General features: G+C 34.1%; 1 protein-coding gene across 1 annotated transcript; it reads right to left on the bottom strand.

Moving 5' to 3' along the window:
• Window positions 1-98: 98 nt before the first annotated feature.
• Window positions 99-14,973, bottom strand: LOC129265481 (protein transport protein Sec23A-like). Its single transcript, XM_064101370.1, is given in 8 exon segments — window positions 99-3,626; window positions 4,317-4,379; window positions 5,109-5,264; window positions 6,647-6,733; window positions 8,639-8,797; window positions 11,088-11,319; window positions 14,113-14,258; window positions 14,962-14,973. Coding segments are annotated over 8 exon segments (945 nt in total). The 3' UTR covers window positions 99-3,536.
• Between the last annotated feature and the right edge of the window lie 2,356 nt (window positions 14,974-17,329).

The following is a 17,329-nucleotide window of genomic DNA, read 5'->3' as shown; positions in this document are numbered from 1 at the left end:
CGGCCCCTGTCTTAAACCCAATTTTTAGCATACCAGATGTTCCATTATTCTTTTTCATTATCATATGACTATTATGAAACAACAACAACAACTAGAAGTATGTCTGTACAATACCTATTTAATAGTTTATCTAAATCTTGGAATTAATGCTAATACATCACAATGATACAAGAATTATGTTGGACAATCAAAATCACAATAAGTATTTCTTAACATTACAATTTTAGGCAGAACAAGTGATTAATCTAGTTTATTTTCCAAATAATTTAGTCATTTTCAAAGTGAACTGGATTACATGAAACAAAATCAGGAATGATAAAATTGCTATAAATAAAAAGAGAAAAGAACACCACATTGATGCCAAGACATATCTACCAATATCAACAACATTCACCATCAAAGAACGCTTCTTGTGAAATATGTTGTTACCAATTAATTAGTTAAATGGAGCTTCACACATTAACAAATTGGTTTATTAAGCTTCCATGATGGTCGGATAATTCAATACAAGTTTACCTTACATTAGTGGAAATGCAGTATCTCAAACAAAGCTAAAAATAACATAATTCCAGATAGTGACCTTGATGCTTTTAATAGAGATAGGAGAAATAATTATGGAGGGAATAGCTTTATCAAGGTACAATCTCAATTATGCATTATGACTCGCATCCATATTTCAAAAACATTCTGCTTCTTGTACTATCTTATACATAATACTTTATCAAAAACATTTTTCTATTGTTAGATGATATACAAAATGAATGTAGTTTCAGTGAACATAATATCGTCAGAGTTGTAACAAGTCACAGTTAAATTGACTTGCAACACTTTAGTTCCTGTACAAAGTTCAATGGCCCTCAACATTGATAAGGTGCTTGAGTCAGTGGTTGTGACTTGAGTTGTCATTGTGACATCAATCTGACGCCTGATACATGACAACCTACTTAATAATTTATGAAATACACATATAAATATATATTTTAACATCTTAAAATGTATCCAATTTACAGGGATCTAGATTATTACATGTGTATTGAATATCATCAAATTATCATGGCAATGATGAAATTCTTTAGCAAAATAATACAAATTGTGGATCAGCCTGAACAAAATTCCAATCCCAAGATCTGTTTATTCCTGTTCTTTTGAAATGCAATAACTGCTTTGTTCTCTCTCCCTCCCTTCCTCCATCTCTCTTGATACAACAAAGAAGCAATACTACTGCCAGTCAATCACCTTTGTCCTCGTCAATACACAACTTTTTGAATTGTTACTGATCATCAAAAGCAGGATGATTTCTCATCCCATTAAATTCAGAGAGCTAAAGAAGGCACACATGTTCAAATTGATATTGACTCTGCTTATAATGAAATTATCATACAACTATTTGTGATGATTTTCACATCTGGGGATATTATATGGGTAGCATTGGCGTATAGGCAGTCATGTTGAGGTAAGAGACAACAAATATAGCAGGAGAACTGATAATCTTTATTGTTTCAGGAGATGCAAGGATATTACTAGGAATTTTTAAAAAAGAATGCGTAGAAATTGAATAGTTTACAGAAAATTAAAGAGATACAAAAAAAGTAACAAAGAAGGAAAGGTGAAAGAGAAAAATATTGAGAAATGGGAAAAGAGTGAGGAAAGAGAGAGAAAATGGGGAGGGTGGGTAGATAGATACGAGTGAGATGGAACATGGGTAAGAGAATAGGTAATTTCCCATTTTCTTTATACTTGATGTATGAAAAATGAATGGAGGTATATGGATAAGACAGACTTGTGATTCATTGACCACAAAATTAGAAAATCTTAAACTTTAATATCAGAAGGGGGGTACTTTGCTTGTGCGTCATATTCACTCAAGAATAGAAATAAAGGCAGTACATGCAAAAACTTCACCTGTGCTGCAAAATAATAGCTCTCAATACTAGCAATATGATATATACATAGTTATAAATCTCTTTGACATTGGGTTATACACAAGTCATAGTACACTAAATTTATGGCATTGGGCAAGCCAATAGACCCCCATTAATGCAAGACTTTGGGTAAATTCAAGCAAAAACATCTCTCAATAGGCAAGACATATTTTTTTGCTTTTCTGCATAGGGGTAGCTGCCGATTATCTATAAGTTGTAAAGCCATGAATGCTTCCAGAGAAAAGAAATAAACACCAATGAGATCATCTCACAGGTCCAGTCCATTGGAAGATTTGGTGTTCTTCCTCTGTAATTGTACAACTAAATTCAAGGGAGCCTCAAACTCAAAATATTTTGTTTAAACAAAAGAAGAAATTTAGAGGGTGGGGCAATAAAAAATCCTCCTGATGAAAAATAGGAATATGTGGTGAATTATTAAAAATGCAATCAATTGAATAGAAATTGACAAAATTTGTGAGCTATGATTCCATTTTCCTGTTTAGAAAATGTCTTATTTAAAGCAATGGATCAAATTTTAATTGCTCTTTTTATGGGGCATATATGATGGCGGAGTAAACTCATGGGAAGTAAAAAATTTCTAGAATTTTTTTTCCTAGTGTAGGTTTCACGGTACACCATGTATCTTTCTTGGGCAAGTGTTGGTCCTGAAAACGACCACCCAATCTCGACGTTTCGACAAGTGTGTTCTTGTCGTCTTCAGGAGAATTTTTTGCCTGTATTACTAGAGGCAAATGGAGGATAAGCTTGAATGTACATCACAACTTTCCTATGCTTGACTGATCAATTAAAAATCAACTTTCCTAACATTGAACCAAAGTTTGTGAATGTATCACATCTCTCGGCCATTTTCTTCTTCTTGGTCTTTCCCTTTTATTCCAAGCATACAATTGAAAATGCAACTCTATGGGATTCATGTGTATATTAAAGGTGTCAATCAGCAACTTTGGCAATATTGACTTTTATAGTTGTTAGTACATGTAAGTGTCAAATAACAGCTTTCATGGGGAGTTTGATATCATTATTACAGATGATATCATTACAGTTGTTGTCAATCATCCAAGAAGGAATCCAGTTCATGACCATTAGATATTACATGATAGCTAAAGATATTCTTATCCTTTATTTTCATCAAGAATTCAATTTAATACTGCAGCTCTGACGGTACTCAAACATGAAAAGGAATGCCTGTAATTCTCTCAAGGGGACAGCATCAATGGATGAGCCACCAAGAATGAAGCTGTATTACAGCTATTTTACTGCTTTTTTAGTCCGGTGTCAACAAGTATAATCCACTCCCCATGAAACCTCAAGACAGATCGATCTTATATTCATAATACACTCATATGCTCTGCCAATATCAGCTACTTCTGATCACACACAACTACACTCATATTTAATTGTCGGAGACATCTAAGCATCATTACACTGAAACAGCAAATGAGAAAAGAATTGTACTTGACAATTGAGAAGCGGTTGACAGGACTAACCCCATTTAAAGGATAAGCCGAGAGAAAATTAGGACACAAAGCTATGAGGATATGACTAAGATACTATATACTCTGGTGGCAAATATGGATACAGTGATTGCAAGGTTTAAGACGTGGTTGATACAGCAAGTTTCTTAAGATGGTCCATAAAGACCTGTAAACTGACATCATCGGTAAGCACTGGAGCACTTCCATCCTGAAAAAAAAAAATAATAAAAAGAAAAGTGATAAGAAAATGTGTCACTAAGAATATGAATTGGTGATCACATTCTTCATTTTAATCAACTTTAATTGTAGCCCTCATGTCACAGGGAGGATATCCCACTAGATATGGTATCATATGTTTTACACTCCTGAAAATGGGGGTATAGCAGTTCTGACTCTCACCTCGTAATCAGAATGTTACATGTTTAAATCCCACCAAGGCACTAGCATCCTTTGGCAAGGAGTCAATGCACACTTGTCCACTCCCCACCCAGGGACTGTTGCATATAAGTTACTATTATAGTAACTTTGCCATCCAATGGTATCTTTCATGGAATACTTGACATTGATTGGCTGTTGAGACATGTTACCATGGTGGTTACCATTGGATGGCAATGTGACCATAATAGTAACTTTTAAGCAACGGGACCCAGGTGTTAAATGGGAACATGGAAGGATGTGAAGATGTTGTTTGCTTAGCAATTAGACCATTGTGACTACTTACTGTTTTGGAATACTCCCCAAAAAGTGGAGATTGTGTTTACACAGTACGCAGGCAAGCCAAATCCAATAACCAGGGTAATACTATTGTTGTAATTTAGAGACACTGTTCTGCTGTAATCAGCACTACGTAAAAGTGAAATTAATATTATCATCAATCAAGTTGGTGTATACATATTACCTGTCCCCATCCATATGAGTTATGTGACTGTGAGGGGTTGACTTTGCTGAGAAGGAATCGGGCCTGAAACAAAAATGTAGAGAATAACATAAATTAATGGGAGGCATTCACACCTAATTAACCTTCTCATAATGATCATTGTTTTGGTTTTTTTAAACTAAATTTGGCTCAAGAATAGTTAAAGGAACTTAAATCCACAATTCTTTAGTAGATATTATTGTTCCTGCTATTAATGGCTAATGAGTACAATTCTTATTCTAGATTACTAATCACTTATTGTTGCCAATCTGATCTTTTTAATTATACAAATTATAATTCATATGTATATCTACATGTATATTAAAACTATACATCAAATGTCCGTAACTGGACAGAGAATTTTAATTTAATATATTTTTTTAATTATAGAAAAAATTTAATCACTTTCATAGTACTTTATAATATCCAAATCAAATTCTGATACATAACTTTTACTGGAAAATTCAGCAATACAAAAAAAATAAACTGTTTTTGCTGATTCATAGAGAAATAACATGGAAATATGTATTTTATTAACCTTCAATAAGTAAAATCAAATTCAAGAATGAGTATCAAAGGTGACAAAGTTTTGCTGCAGCATCAATATCTCTGAGGACATATGTTAAGGTAAGGATTCAGAGGTTTTGGTTTAGAATATTACTGCTTGTGTTGGGTTTAGGGAAAGGATCTATGTTCAACTAAACTGTTATACAATAGCAAATGTCAGTGGAATAAATTGTTGTGGTATCGTTACAAAATATAACCTCAACGTACCTGACTCTTGCCCTCTTCGCATATGATGTAACGTGGCATGGGGAAGCGATTCTGAAGGATTTCTTGGGCATCGTCCTGTGGCGCTTGTAGGAGATGCTTAAAGTTCTCATGTCCTTCCTGTTCATGGTAACCTTGCTTGTACCAGGAGGCTATTGTCTGTATGAATCAGTAGAAATAATAATGATGTTAAAATCATTCAAGAACTTTTACTTGTATAACATATATCACTCATATACGAGATTCTGTGTGCTTTCAATGAATTTGAATGACAGGAATTATGATCCAAAATGAATATACCCTAAAAGCGATAAGAAAAAACAAATCTGGAGAGAACTTGTGATCATAAGAGTGTTTAATAATAATCTACAGGTAACCTTTGAAATAAATAATATGCAATGAATAAAAAATGTTGAACAATATTTGATTTTTTTCTCCATATATTGTGGAAAACTTTCATATTACCAAATGAAATTTAATGGAAGAAATAAAGAGGGATAAAGAAAGGAGAAGTGAGAGGTATGAAAGGAATAAGAATATATGCAGTGTGATAGGGGAGGAAGATGAACAACAAATACAATAAATTATTGTTGGAAAACTTTGTGCCCTGAATTTCATAAAGGCGTACAGAGGCGATGCCAGGATTTATTGATAAGGAGGCAAGATGACGTAAAGTGATGGTTTTTTTTATGTTTAAAGGACGAGTCCACCCCAACAAAAAGTTGATTTGAATAAAAAGAGAAAAATCAAACAATCATCACACTGAAAATTTCATCAAAATCGGAGTTATGACATTTTAAAGTTTCGCTAAATTTCACAAAACAGTTATATTCACATCCTTCTCCGTATGCAAATGAGGAGACTGATGACATCACTCACTCACTATTTCTTTTGTATTTTATTATGTGAAATATGAAATATTCCAACTTTCTTCCTGTTGTCATGTGAAACAACGATTAATTCCTCCCTGAACATGTGCAATTAGCATTGTCTAATACCATATGGTTCAAGTTGGTCCTTGTTGTCAAATCTGTAAAAAATGAAATATTGTATAATTCAAACAATAAAAAACAAAAGAAATACATGTAGTGAGTGAGGGACATCATCGCCTGTCTCATTTGCATGTCACTGAGTTGTGCATATCACTATTTTGTGAAAAATAAGCGAACCTTTAAAATGTCATAACTTTCTTATTTTACATCAAATTTTGATGAAATTTTCAGCATAATGCTGGTTTGATTTTTCTCTGTTTATACAAATCAACATTATTCTGGGGTGGACTTGACCTTTAATCTCAATTCAGTTACATATAATGGTGTTTAATACATGAACAAGACTTCTCTTTTGAAGTTTTTCCTCTTTATTCCTCCATTCTTTTTTTTTTTTGAGGGGGGGTTCTCATTATTTTTTCCCCAACTGTTTGAATATCACAGAGAGTCATCCCTATAGCAAAGCCCTTCCATGTCTATACATACACATGAAAACACTTCATGTGTGAAGTACTATTGACCAGTGATAGGGTCGATCAAGACTGTGCATACCTTGCCATGGTAGATGAGAAGCTGGAAGAAGGTATCCATGAGAAGGATGCGGTCCGGTAGAATACTGCTGCTATCCAGGAGGACAGGCTGGAGGAGACAAAGAGAGGGAGAGAGAAGGAAAAGGGTGAAGGGGAGAGAAAAGGGAAAGAGATATGCAGGGAGGGGGGTGAGAGCAAAAGAGATTGTTCTTTCATTATCAGAGTTTACATAAATCTACCTTTACATAACTTGATATAAAGAAAGATATTGAAATTTTAAGTATACATTGACATTTTATCAATAAAAAGAAATACATAAATACCGATGTCCCTGTCTACAGAAACAAAAAACAGCAACATGATCAATGAGAAAGAACCAATTACCAAGGAGAACTAAATCATGGTTTATATTCACAGGTCCCAAACAATGGAATGAGATTCCCCAAATTATAACTAATTCACAATTTATATCTTCCTTTAGAAAACAGTATACAAATTTTCTAGTAAATGAATTCTCACAGTTGATATCAATGCATTACTTGTACCGTATCTACCCCCCCCCCCTCCTCAACTCGTGTTTCTTGTATTCTAAGTGTTTTTTCTCCTTTTTCCTACATTGTATATTACTATAATGATATGATATTCTGTTTTTTTTAATATTAATATCGTTGTGTTTTTACTATGTTTTAGCGATCCAGCCTCACAGGTTTCTTATAACCTTCATGGAAAGCCACACAATTTATTTTTATAATCTAATTTACATTATTTGATGTTTCCTTGTATTTCTATCCTATTTGCGAAATAATCTAGAAAAGTTTGAATTCAAAATACATGAGAAGAAAGACTATTAAACTCTACAATTACTTTTGCCATTTTTACAATCTGTATTCATTATCAGTATCTCTGTCTTCAACATTTTCATTCAGAATGGTAAATAGACTGGAGCTTTGAAATAACCCTTGTATCTATATCTATGACGCATGTTCTCCCCATTACAATTATAACACCACTGACCAACACTTGAGATTTTGCCATTTCTAAGCGATCCAGGAATTTCAGTGAAAGTTGAAGCATATAGCAAAATGGAGCACTTTTTTGTGATTAGCTCAATACATGTATTTGCACTTCATCCATCAAACAAACTAATCTGGACTCTTCAAATATTATATATATCATGACTACTTCACAACTCAAGCATTGTTTGCAGATGATTTTATTGCTAGGCATCATGAGCAGAACTACAGTGATCATAGTCTACAACATCACTATTTTAAAGAATAATGATTAATTATATGCATGGCAATAGTTCATGTTTAAACAGGTCTTAAATGCTCAAGGACAATGCCAACTGCCAAGTAAGACAGCTCTTACAGGGTATATCAATACATAAACAACACATTATCCTCTAAACAACTAAATCTATTATTTTTTAGACAGACTGTACAAGGTGTATCAAGATATCAAATAAAACTGATCATCTTTTAACTGTTGAGACTATATGTTAATAGTTGCATTAAATTTAAAAGCACAAAGTTGTGTACCTCTGTACCATTTACAGTATACAAGCTGCTGACAGACTGTACACGGTATGTCAAGAAATGAGAAAAACATTTGCTTATGAAATATTCTATCTACATGTATATGGCCTGAATTATAAAGTCGGTTTAATTTCAACCATGGTCTAATGCTGTGCTAAAATTATCTGAAAATGTACACATTTTATTTACATTGCATATTTCTTATTTTCACAGTGCTATTCCCCAATTCGTTAATGATATATACACCTATATCATTTATCATTCCTAGACAGTCAAGAATGATTTAAGAGTCAAATGAGCTGATTGAACCCTTATTGAACCTTTACTTTTGGGGATTTATGTCACAATTGGCTATGGTCTACAATTAAATCACAACTTTAAACCAGAATTTAAAATTAATCCTGACTTCAGAATATGGGCCTATTAATAGTATACATAAAGTACATGGTACATCAAGAATTGACGAGATGGTTTACCTCTGTCCCATTGAAACTGTAAGAGTAGAGGATAGGCTGTATCATGACGAGACTCTGGGTCAGGTCTTCCCTTAGGAGCATATGACGGTAGAAGGAGGTCTCATCCGGACTGTTGTTAAAGACCTGGAGGAACTGGGATCTCCGTAGATGGAACATGAACTGTTGAGAAAACAGATTATTAGATGGATACCACCAAAGATGTGATTCATCAATTTTGAAAAAAGTCATATCTTTTTTTTTTTTTTTTTTGGGGGGGGGGTTGTTACAATACATGTAGGTAGCTCTCAAAGGTAATTTTCAAGTGAAAGCTGGTTTAGTGTTTAATAACTAGTCAACCCCAACAAACATGAATGTGATAGAAGAAAATATAATACAGACACACGTCAAGTGTGCTAAACCTTAGAAGCAAATGTATATATTTTTGTATAAGGACTATGAAAGTGTTCTGTGTGTTTATGCCTAACATTCTGTTACAAATATCATTTACAAATCTATTTACTGTACTTTGGGTCATACATGTAGGACTTCATATAAAATCTGCCAGGTAATATCCTGTTTAAATCCAAGTCCTGTCTCAAAAAGTGAAGCAAAAAAATGTCAAAAAGAAAGATTATCATATCAATAGTGTTATGATGTTCATATCATTGTACTCTCAAATATGAACTTCTTTTATAACAAAGTTTTAGGGCCTCTGCAACATAATTTGGATCTACTCTCCCATTTTATGGGGCTATTTCAAAGGTAAAACAAAGTCCCTTCCTACTCAAAGAATGAAGGAATAACAAACATTCTTATTCCTAAAATAAAGAATTAAGACATAGAAAATATGAAAATGAATGTTCTCAAGAAAAAGGACAAAGTACTAATGACATCACAATGGTGCTCATTATCTATATTAGATGGCAATGAACTACTTATCGGGTATGGGTTGTGTTTCCTTTTTGGTACTCAAACAATATTCATTTTCCCTTTTGGTACTCAAACAATATTCATCAACCCCTTTTTTCTAAATCCATGAATAATTAAGACTAATTGTACAAAGAAAATCAATTATTTTTTACAATAATTCTATTTCATAATATAATAAAGTCCTTTCAATGTTCCCAAACCGTAATAATGATGGCTATGTTATAATAATAATAACCTTTCTCCCAAAAGTTAAATGTGGGACTTTTATCCATATACACGTTTTTATTTTTTTCAGCCAGGTTGAATAAAAGATTTGGAGCAAAGTTTTTCAGCCAGGTTGAATAAAAGATTTGGAGCAAATTAATTTCATAACATTATAACACTGAACAATACGGCCTTGGGTCTTTTTGTCGCCAGAACATTGAAATGTCATTAAACTGTCTGAGTACATTACAAACAGTAGCCTTCAATTAGCCAGGTATGTTGTCATTAGCCAAACAAATCACAAAGAATGATGTAGTCTGTATATCATTCTACTCCAAACAGTAAATGTAATCAGCTTCTCGAAATGTAACCAATAACATATATGACATGAATGATGCAACCTGTAATTAGAGAACAGTGGTTTCAATATGTTAACTAGACCCTTTTACATGAAGACATACCAACAAAATTTACAACTGATTGTAATGTTTTGTACATAGTATGCAATAGACTACCAATTACGATTGATTATATCTTTCATCCTACAGGGCCCTAGTCATAAAACAATCACTATTGTTTTATTTTCATTTGAAATAATGTAGTAATCATCTTTTTCCCTGGGGGGGGGGTAAAACCATTGAAAGGAAAAACAATTTTGAATGATATAAAATATGAATTTGATTCCCCCCCCCCCAAAAAAAAAATGTAACTATTTCTTTTAAAGCGAACAAATATTTTCACATTCCTTGAACTCTCTCTCTCTCTCTCTTCAATCCATTCTCTACAGACAACCAAGTTTTACAGCAGAAATTGACCATTTTGTACTATCAAAATATGTGACCAGCCATTCCAAAACCAACAAGTCGCCAGGGAAGGTTCTTTGTAAAAAGCCAAAATAGCAATTTGGTCTCAAAAAAGCAAAAATTAGAAAATAAGCTCATCTCGAAGAGCAAGTCTTCTTTATACTGTAAAAATTTGACTTTGTAAAGTTGAATAAAACAAAAGATACAAGATTTTCTTAGACACTGTTTTTTTTTTTTGACTGCTTGGAAGTTCTAATGAGATTGTACATTGAGCACATTTCATGCTTGGGTGAATCCTGAACTATTAACTTTATTTTCTCCTTACTTTTTGAAGCTCTCACTGAATTTCCTCTGCATTCCATCCAGTAATAGTGAGGGTTACTATTGATCAATTTCAACAAGTTATAAATCGTTTTAAAGCTGAGGGTATGCTTTTTCAAACCCAATACAAATCTCAAATTTCATTTTTGGGCGATTTATTGTTGGTTTGGGGGTGGCTGGTCAAAAATTTAGTACAACTATGTCTGACTGACCTGCGGGTAGAGCGAGAACTCTTGTGACAAGCGAAAAGACTCTGGATTATCCTTATGGTACTCCCCAAACTTCTGGCAGAGTCTTATGAGCATGCGGTCCAACCAGCGCAGGACATCTCCCCCTTCCTCATTGATGGCCCTATGGACAGCTAGTCTAGCCATTAAAACAGCTGCAGCTTCCTGGTCAAAGCCTGCTGCTATGTGATTAAGCTGTGTTGCAGCATCAGCCCAACTAAGGTACAAGAAAAGGTACAAAAATACATCATTATATCTCTAAGCCCAAAGCCTACAAACAAAGACTTCATTATATTATAACTAGGACTGAAAGTTTAATGTGTAACCTGTTTGAGTAGTAAACTTACTTGATAGTGTTCAAATCATAGAAAAATTATATTCATATTTATCATCAAAATGAAAATTGCTACGCATTTTTCAAACAAGTGCTTATCAAAGTGATTTAGCACTGCTAATCAAATTTGAAAATAAGAAATAATCATTCCCTGCCAGAGATATTAATGCAGATGGATAGACAATTAATGTATTGTACAGGTGTATAGTAGAAATGCAATGACTGGTGTGAAGAATAATCAAATGGCCAAAACATTGCTTAACATCATCAAGGATTTCCAGTAAAATGTTTACTATGAAACACAAAGATTGCTGACAGCAAATAGCTCAAATATACACTTTCTTAGAAAAATAAATATTTGTTTTCTTCAATATCCTTATATTTTTCCACTGTTTTTCCACACCAAACAATGACTGATACTTTTAATACACAACTCATCAAATCTTGCTACATGGAACCATATTCAATGTGTTATACCTTCAATTGCAGTGAAATGTATATTAGAGAGTTATTGATCATACTAGGATAAACTATCTCCATTTATCATGCATTATTAGATTGCATTCCTTGACCAAAGATATTTGATGCTGCTGTCGGATAATCTTACCCACATATACTAAAAATCGAACCCCCAGACTATAATGTTTCTACAAAGTACATTGTGCGGAAAAAGGTTTTAATAGGGTGAGCATGAGTGAAAAAAAAATTAGTGCCTCTTCCCCCCCCCCCCCCCAAAAAAGAAGGATATACCCAAAAGGTTTTACAGCAATAAACAAACAAGACCACTAGCCTTATATATCTCAATAAGTGGAGCGTCACTGGCAGTCTCGCCTGTATTACGCAATTCAATATGGCAGCAGTGCTGACTTTGAAAATGAGAATAATCAATCACAAAAAACACCATTCATATGATATCAAAACACTGTTCACTGACCATAAATTACATTTGACCTTGATCATGTGACTCAAGACTTGTGCACTGGCAATAAGTGATACTTGATTACCCTTTATGTCCACATTTCATGAACAAGATCCATAAACTTTCAAAGTTGTGATGGCAATTCCACAAATACCCCCGACGTGGCCAAAGTTCATTGACCTTAAATGACCTTTAACCTGTCATGTGATCTGAAACTCGTGCAAGATGTTCACTGATACCTGATTACTCTTAGGTTTTAAGTTTCATGAACTAGATCCATAAATTTTCGAAGTTATGAAGGCAATTCAACAAATACCCCAATAAAAAAAATCATTGACCTTTAAAAAGAATTCAGTTTTATTCAAAGTGTAGATGGACCTACTGAACAGTTGTGACAACTTCTGGAATTCTTCAGGGTGGCACCATATCTATTTGTAATTATAGTACATTACATTCTAAGAACAAAAGGAATGGACATCAAACCTATGTCTAGAAGAAGGGACCAACGCAAATATTTGACTGATTTAGATCATGCTGAAGATATAGCATCGACTACTGCTCTTTTGAAGGATGCACAAGAACTGTTTCTTGCAATAGAGGATGCATCTGCAAAGTTTGGCCTCTTCTTGAATTTTCAAAAGACCGAGTACATGACATTTAATGAAGCTCATGATAATGCATCAATACTGACAAGGGAAGGGGCCAAGCTTAAAGAAGTTTAAGATTTTTAGCATTTAGGTTCATACATATATGCGACTCAAGAAAAGACTTTCTATCTAGGAAAGCTCTTGCATGGAATGCAAATAATATGCTGCATTTGATTTGGGAATCAAATATTTCTCTGTCAACAAAACTCTCCCTGTTTAGGGCATGTGTAGAAAGTATCCTTTTGTATGGTTTAGAAACATAGACAATCAAGAAGTCCTTAAAAGATAGACTAGATGGCACATATACTTGACTTTAAATGAGGGTACAAAATATTAGTTGGAGAGATCGCAAAACTAAAGATGAAATTTATGGAGATCTTCCACCTATCTCCACAGCAGTAATTAAACATAGTATGAGATTTACTGGAAGTTATTTCTGATGAAGGCCTACTTTTGTTGCGCCTCCCTGATAAACCGAGAGACAGAGACCTTTAAATTTTGTTGATTACATATGTACGGATACAAATAATTCGTTACATGATCTACCAACTCTCATGTCAGATTGCAAAGGAGCCTGGCGTACCATTGTTGATTCATTCTCGGATGCGCCCGATTTGAAGTGTAGTAGTAGTGTAGTGACCTTGGTCATGAGGCCTAAAACCCACGCAAGATGTTCATTAATACCTAATTACTCTTATGTACAATTTTCATGAACTAGATCCATAAACTATCAAAGTTATGATGGCAATTCAACAATACCCCCAACATGGCCAAAGTTCATTGATCCTAAATGACCTTTGACCTTGGTCATGTGACCTGAAATTCAGGCAGGATGTTCAGTAATACTTGATTGCCCTAATATCTAAATTCATGAACTAGGTCCATATACTTTCTAAGTTATGATGACATTTCAAAAACTTAACGTTAGGTTAAGATTTCAATGTTGACGATGTCGCTGACGTAGGAAAAGCGGCGCCTGTAGTCTCACTCTGCTATGCAGGTGAGAAAATAAAACTAACTTTTAAAGCATTTAAAAAAAGTGTTAATAGCTCTAATCCCATAAAGATATTTTGCCTTATTTTGCTATGAAATATTGGCAAGTCAACTTACTTCCTGGCTAAAGTGGTAACTCTGACACGCTTCTGGCCACTGGAATGCTGATATTGAGTAACGAACTGGATACACCCTTTTCCTCCTTGTGGTATTGGGGCATTGTGCTATAAAGATAAAAAACAAATAATTAAGTGACTATTAATCTTGTATTCATTCAATCAAGCATTCACTCAATCCTGTTTTCATTCACCAAAGAGTCATTCATTTTATATTCATCTGTCCATTCATGTTTATCTATTTATTCATTCATTATTTTTCCTTTTAATGAAAATATCATTTGTTTACTCATTAATTCATAATTAATGTTTTTTCAATGATTCACATATTCATAGTTTCACTTATCAACTAATTCATCTCCTCTTTCTTTTATTTGTGACTGTATTCAAGTATTGTTGTGTGTATTTGTGGAGCGTTGTGGCCCAGTGGATTAGTCTATGGGTTCGAAACCCAGCCATGGCGTTATTTCCCTTGGCAAAAGAAATTTATCCGCATTGTGCTGCACTCGACCCAGGCGAGGTGAATGGGAACCCGGTAGGATTTATTCCTTAAACGCCTATTAATATGGCGGCTTAGCTACAGCTAGGGTAATAATATGATACCAAGTATCAAAATGCAGTTGAGTATATGGGTCATTCCACGGGGTTGGGGCAACAGCACTTTTTTGTGTTCCCTATGAATTGTTGGCTTTATCCTGAAAATGTGTTTGGCGTTTGGATGTTGCAATGTGGTTTTGTTGGAAGGCAGTTATGTAAGCAATTACTTGATGCAGAAATAAAAATGTTGAACCTCAAGTATTTTTGATGGTGAGACTTTAAATGATGATGTCCAGACTCTTTTTTGGGGTACCAAGTGTGACATCCAAAATGGTCATTTTCAGTTGAAGATATCTAATTAAAAGATAAACTTAGTCAAATTCAAATGGCCATGATTGATAAAGCAACATTTGTTTAATAACAAAACAGTAATGGGATATCAAATGAAAAGAGGCTTCATATCATTTTTAATTCCTACAACATCGCATACCACCGTTACATGCGATGTCCGCGTTTTTTTTTTCTGTAACGGCGGTAAAGTGGTAAATAACTAAAAGTCAGACATCATTCTTTCCAAAGTTATGTGTCAGAAATAAAGGGCAGGCAGTAAGCAACTTTTCATCAAAAGATTAGCTTTGAAAACCAATGTTAATGTCATGTAAATTAATCGAGGGTCGCTGATGTTTTGGGCGATGTCCAGGCCAAATTTGTAACGGTGGATCACATTTCATCGCGTATGTAAAAAGGAGAAACCGGAGAAGAGACCGTCGTTGTATCAGACGGACGGGATGTTAGCCGAAATCCACGTGCACATGAACGGCTATGATATCGGGTGTTTTGCAGCAGTGCAATTGGGAATCTTCCTGCAATGTCCGTGTAACGGTGGATTGGATCTCCACGATGTTTTCCCTTTCAAAGCGACGTAAGTACGGAGATTTATCCCGATACTCGTATTTTTAAATCAGTTAAACCTTATCTTAAAAATGTGAAACTATATTATCATGCAGAAAGTGTTTTTAAGTTTGAAAAATCTCGCTAATTTTCCATAATCTTTTACTACAGTCCCACATGTATCTTTTCGTGTAAGTGAAATATGTGATTGAGACATCGCCGTGTTTGTTCCAGATTTGCTAAACCGCCCCAAAGAAATAATGTTGTTATTACTGTGATTCTGTGCAAACATGTTTTGAATGTTAGCTGACATGATTCAATCGCAATTTAGTTGATTTTTTTAAACACCGAAATATGTTATTTCAATAGGCCAATGGATACTCAAAACTGCTCTATCAGTATCACCGATGGCGATGATCATGCTGACATCTCAGATTTGGTACAAAATCTCGCCTTGTTTAAATTGGCTCCTACTGATTCTACGTAATATGGGTATCAAAGACCTGATGATCAAATTTGAATTTCCTCCAAAAAATGAGAGTTTAGAACAAGTGGCAGCGCCACGGGGGAGGCAGGCCCCCCCCCCCCCCCCCATTTTTTTTTTTTTTTTTTTTTTTTGCTTGTCAGCTGATCCCAATCCGAAAGAAGGGGGGGGGGGGCAAAATTTTTCTGTTACTACCCCCTACACATAGTACATGTGCTTTGTGTATGATGAAGCATGGCCATAATCCAATTACTAGTAATTCTTGGCTGTAGGCCTAACCTTCCCAAAACTTTTCATCTTGTTGAATGTTATACTTTTCAACACATTCTTTTTTTCTTTCAATATTTTTTCAATATTTTGTATTTTGATTTCTATATATTCAATTGTAAGGAGAGAGGGGGGGGGGTTCATTTTATCAGAAAGCAAAAGCCTGTGTGATTGTTTTCAATGTGATTTTTTTTTATTGCAATATAATGAGATTTTTAAAACATGTACAAGTGAACAAAAGAAAATGTGACACAATCAAGTTTGTTTCACAAGAGTTTATTTGCTGTATCAGAAGGTAAATTGCAGATTTGAATTCCATTAATTCATTTAATTCCAATAAAACATACATATATTATGTAATTGCTTGAACAATTTAACTTCAGCGATGAAAATTAAATAGGATGGTCATAAAAAACTAAATGGAATTGTCTAGATAACCACCCTTGATGAGAATGCAGAATAAAATTAGATTAAATTAATCCATTGAGAAATGAAATTGAAGTACAGATAATTTATGAAAAGGTAATGGGCAAGTAATTGTATTGTGAAAACAAAGTAGAACACGACAACACAAATACAAAAACCTTCTATAAAACGTAACTTTATATTTAATTTATGAACTATGAAATGATGAATTCTATTTGCTATGAAAAAATACAAAGTGAAGGTTCCTGTGTATTTTGCAAGAACAGATCAGATTCATTGTCCCTAGTAATCCACCCCCTTTAATGAGAAAATGTCAAGACATAAATAAGTAAATGATTTGATATAATATACAAAATATTTGCTTATTGCTTAAAAAATATAGTCAAACTTCCAAATACTATTTTTCTCAACTACAGGTAGCCTCTGTTCAAGGTGAAAATGTATATCTTCAGTACATGAAGTGTCAATCTGGTGACCTGTACTCCTGGCCTGATGGCGATCGAGGCACAATTCTACCTCCATCCACTTTGTGACATTGACAGAATCCTCTTCCAAACTGAAATTTCTTATTGGGTCACCAGTTTTCTTGAAGTTCATAAACTTGTAACCTGAA

Source organism: Lytechinus pictus, chromosome 7, assembly GCF_037042905.1.
Source record: "Lytechinus pictus isolate F3 Inbred chromosome 7, Lp3.0, whole genome shotgun sequence".
Classification (NCBI taxonomy): domain Eukaryota; kingdom Metazoa; phylum Echinodermata; class Echinoidea; order Temnopleuroida; family Toxopneustidae; genus Lytechinus; species Lytechinus pictus.
The sequence above is the reverse complement of the archived record's forward strand: the minus strand, read 5'-3'. Positions and strand labels throughout refer to the sequence as shown.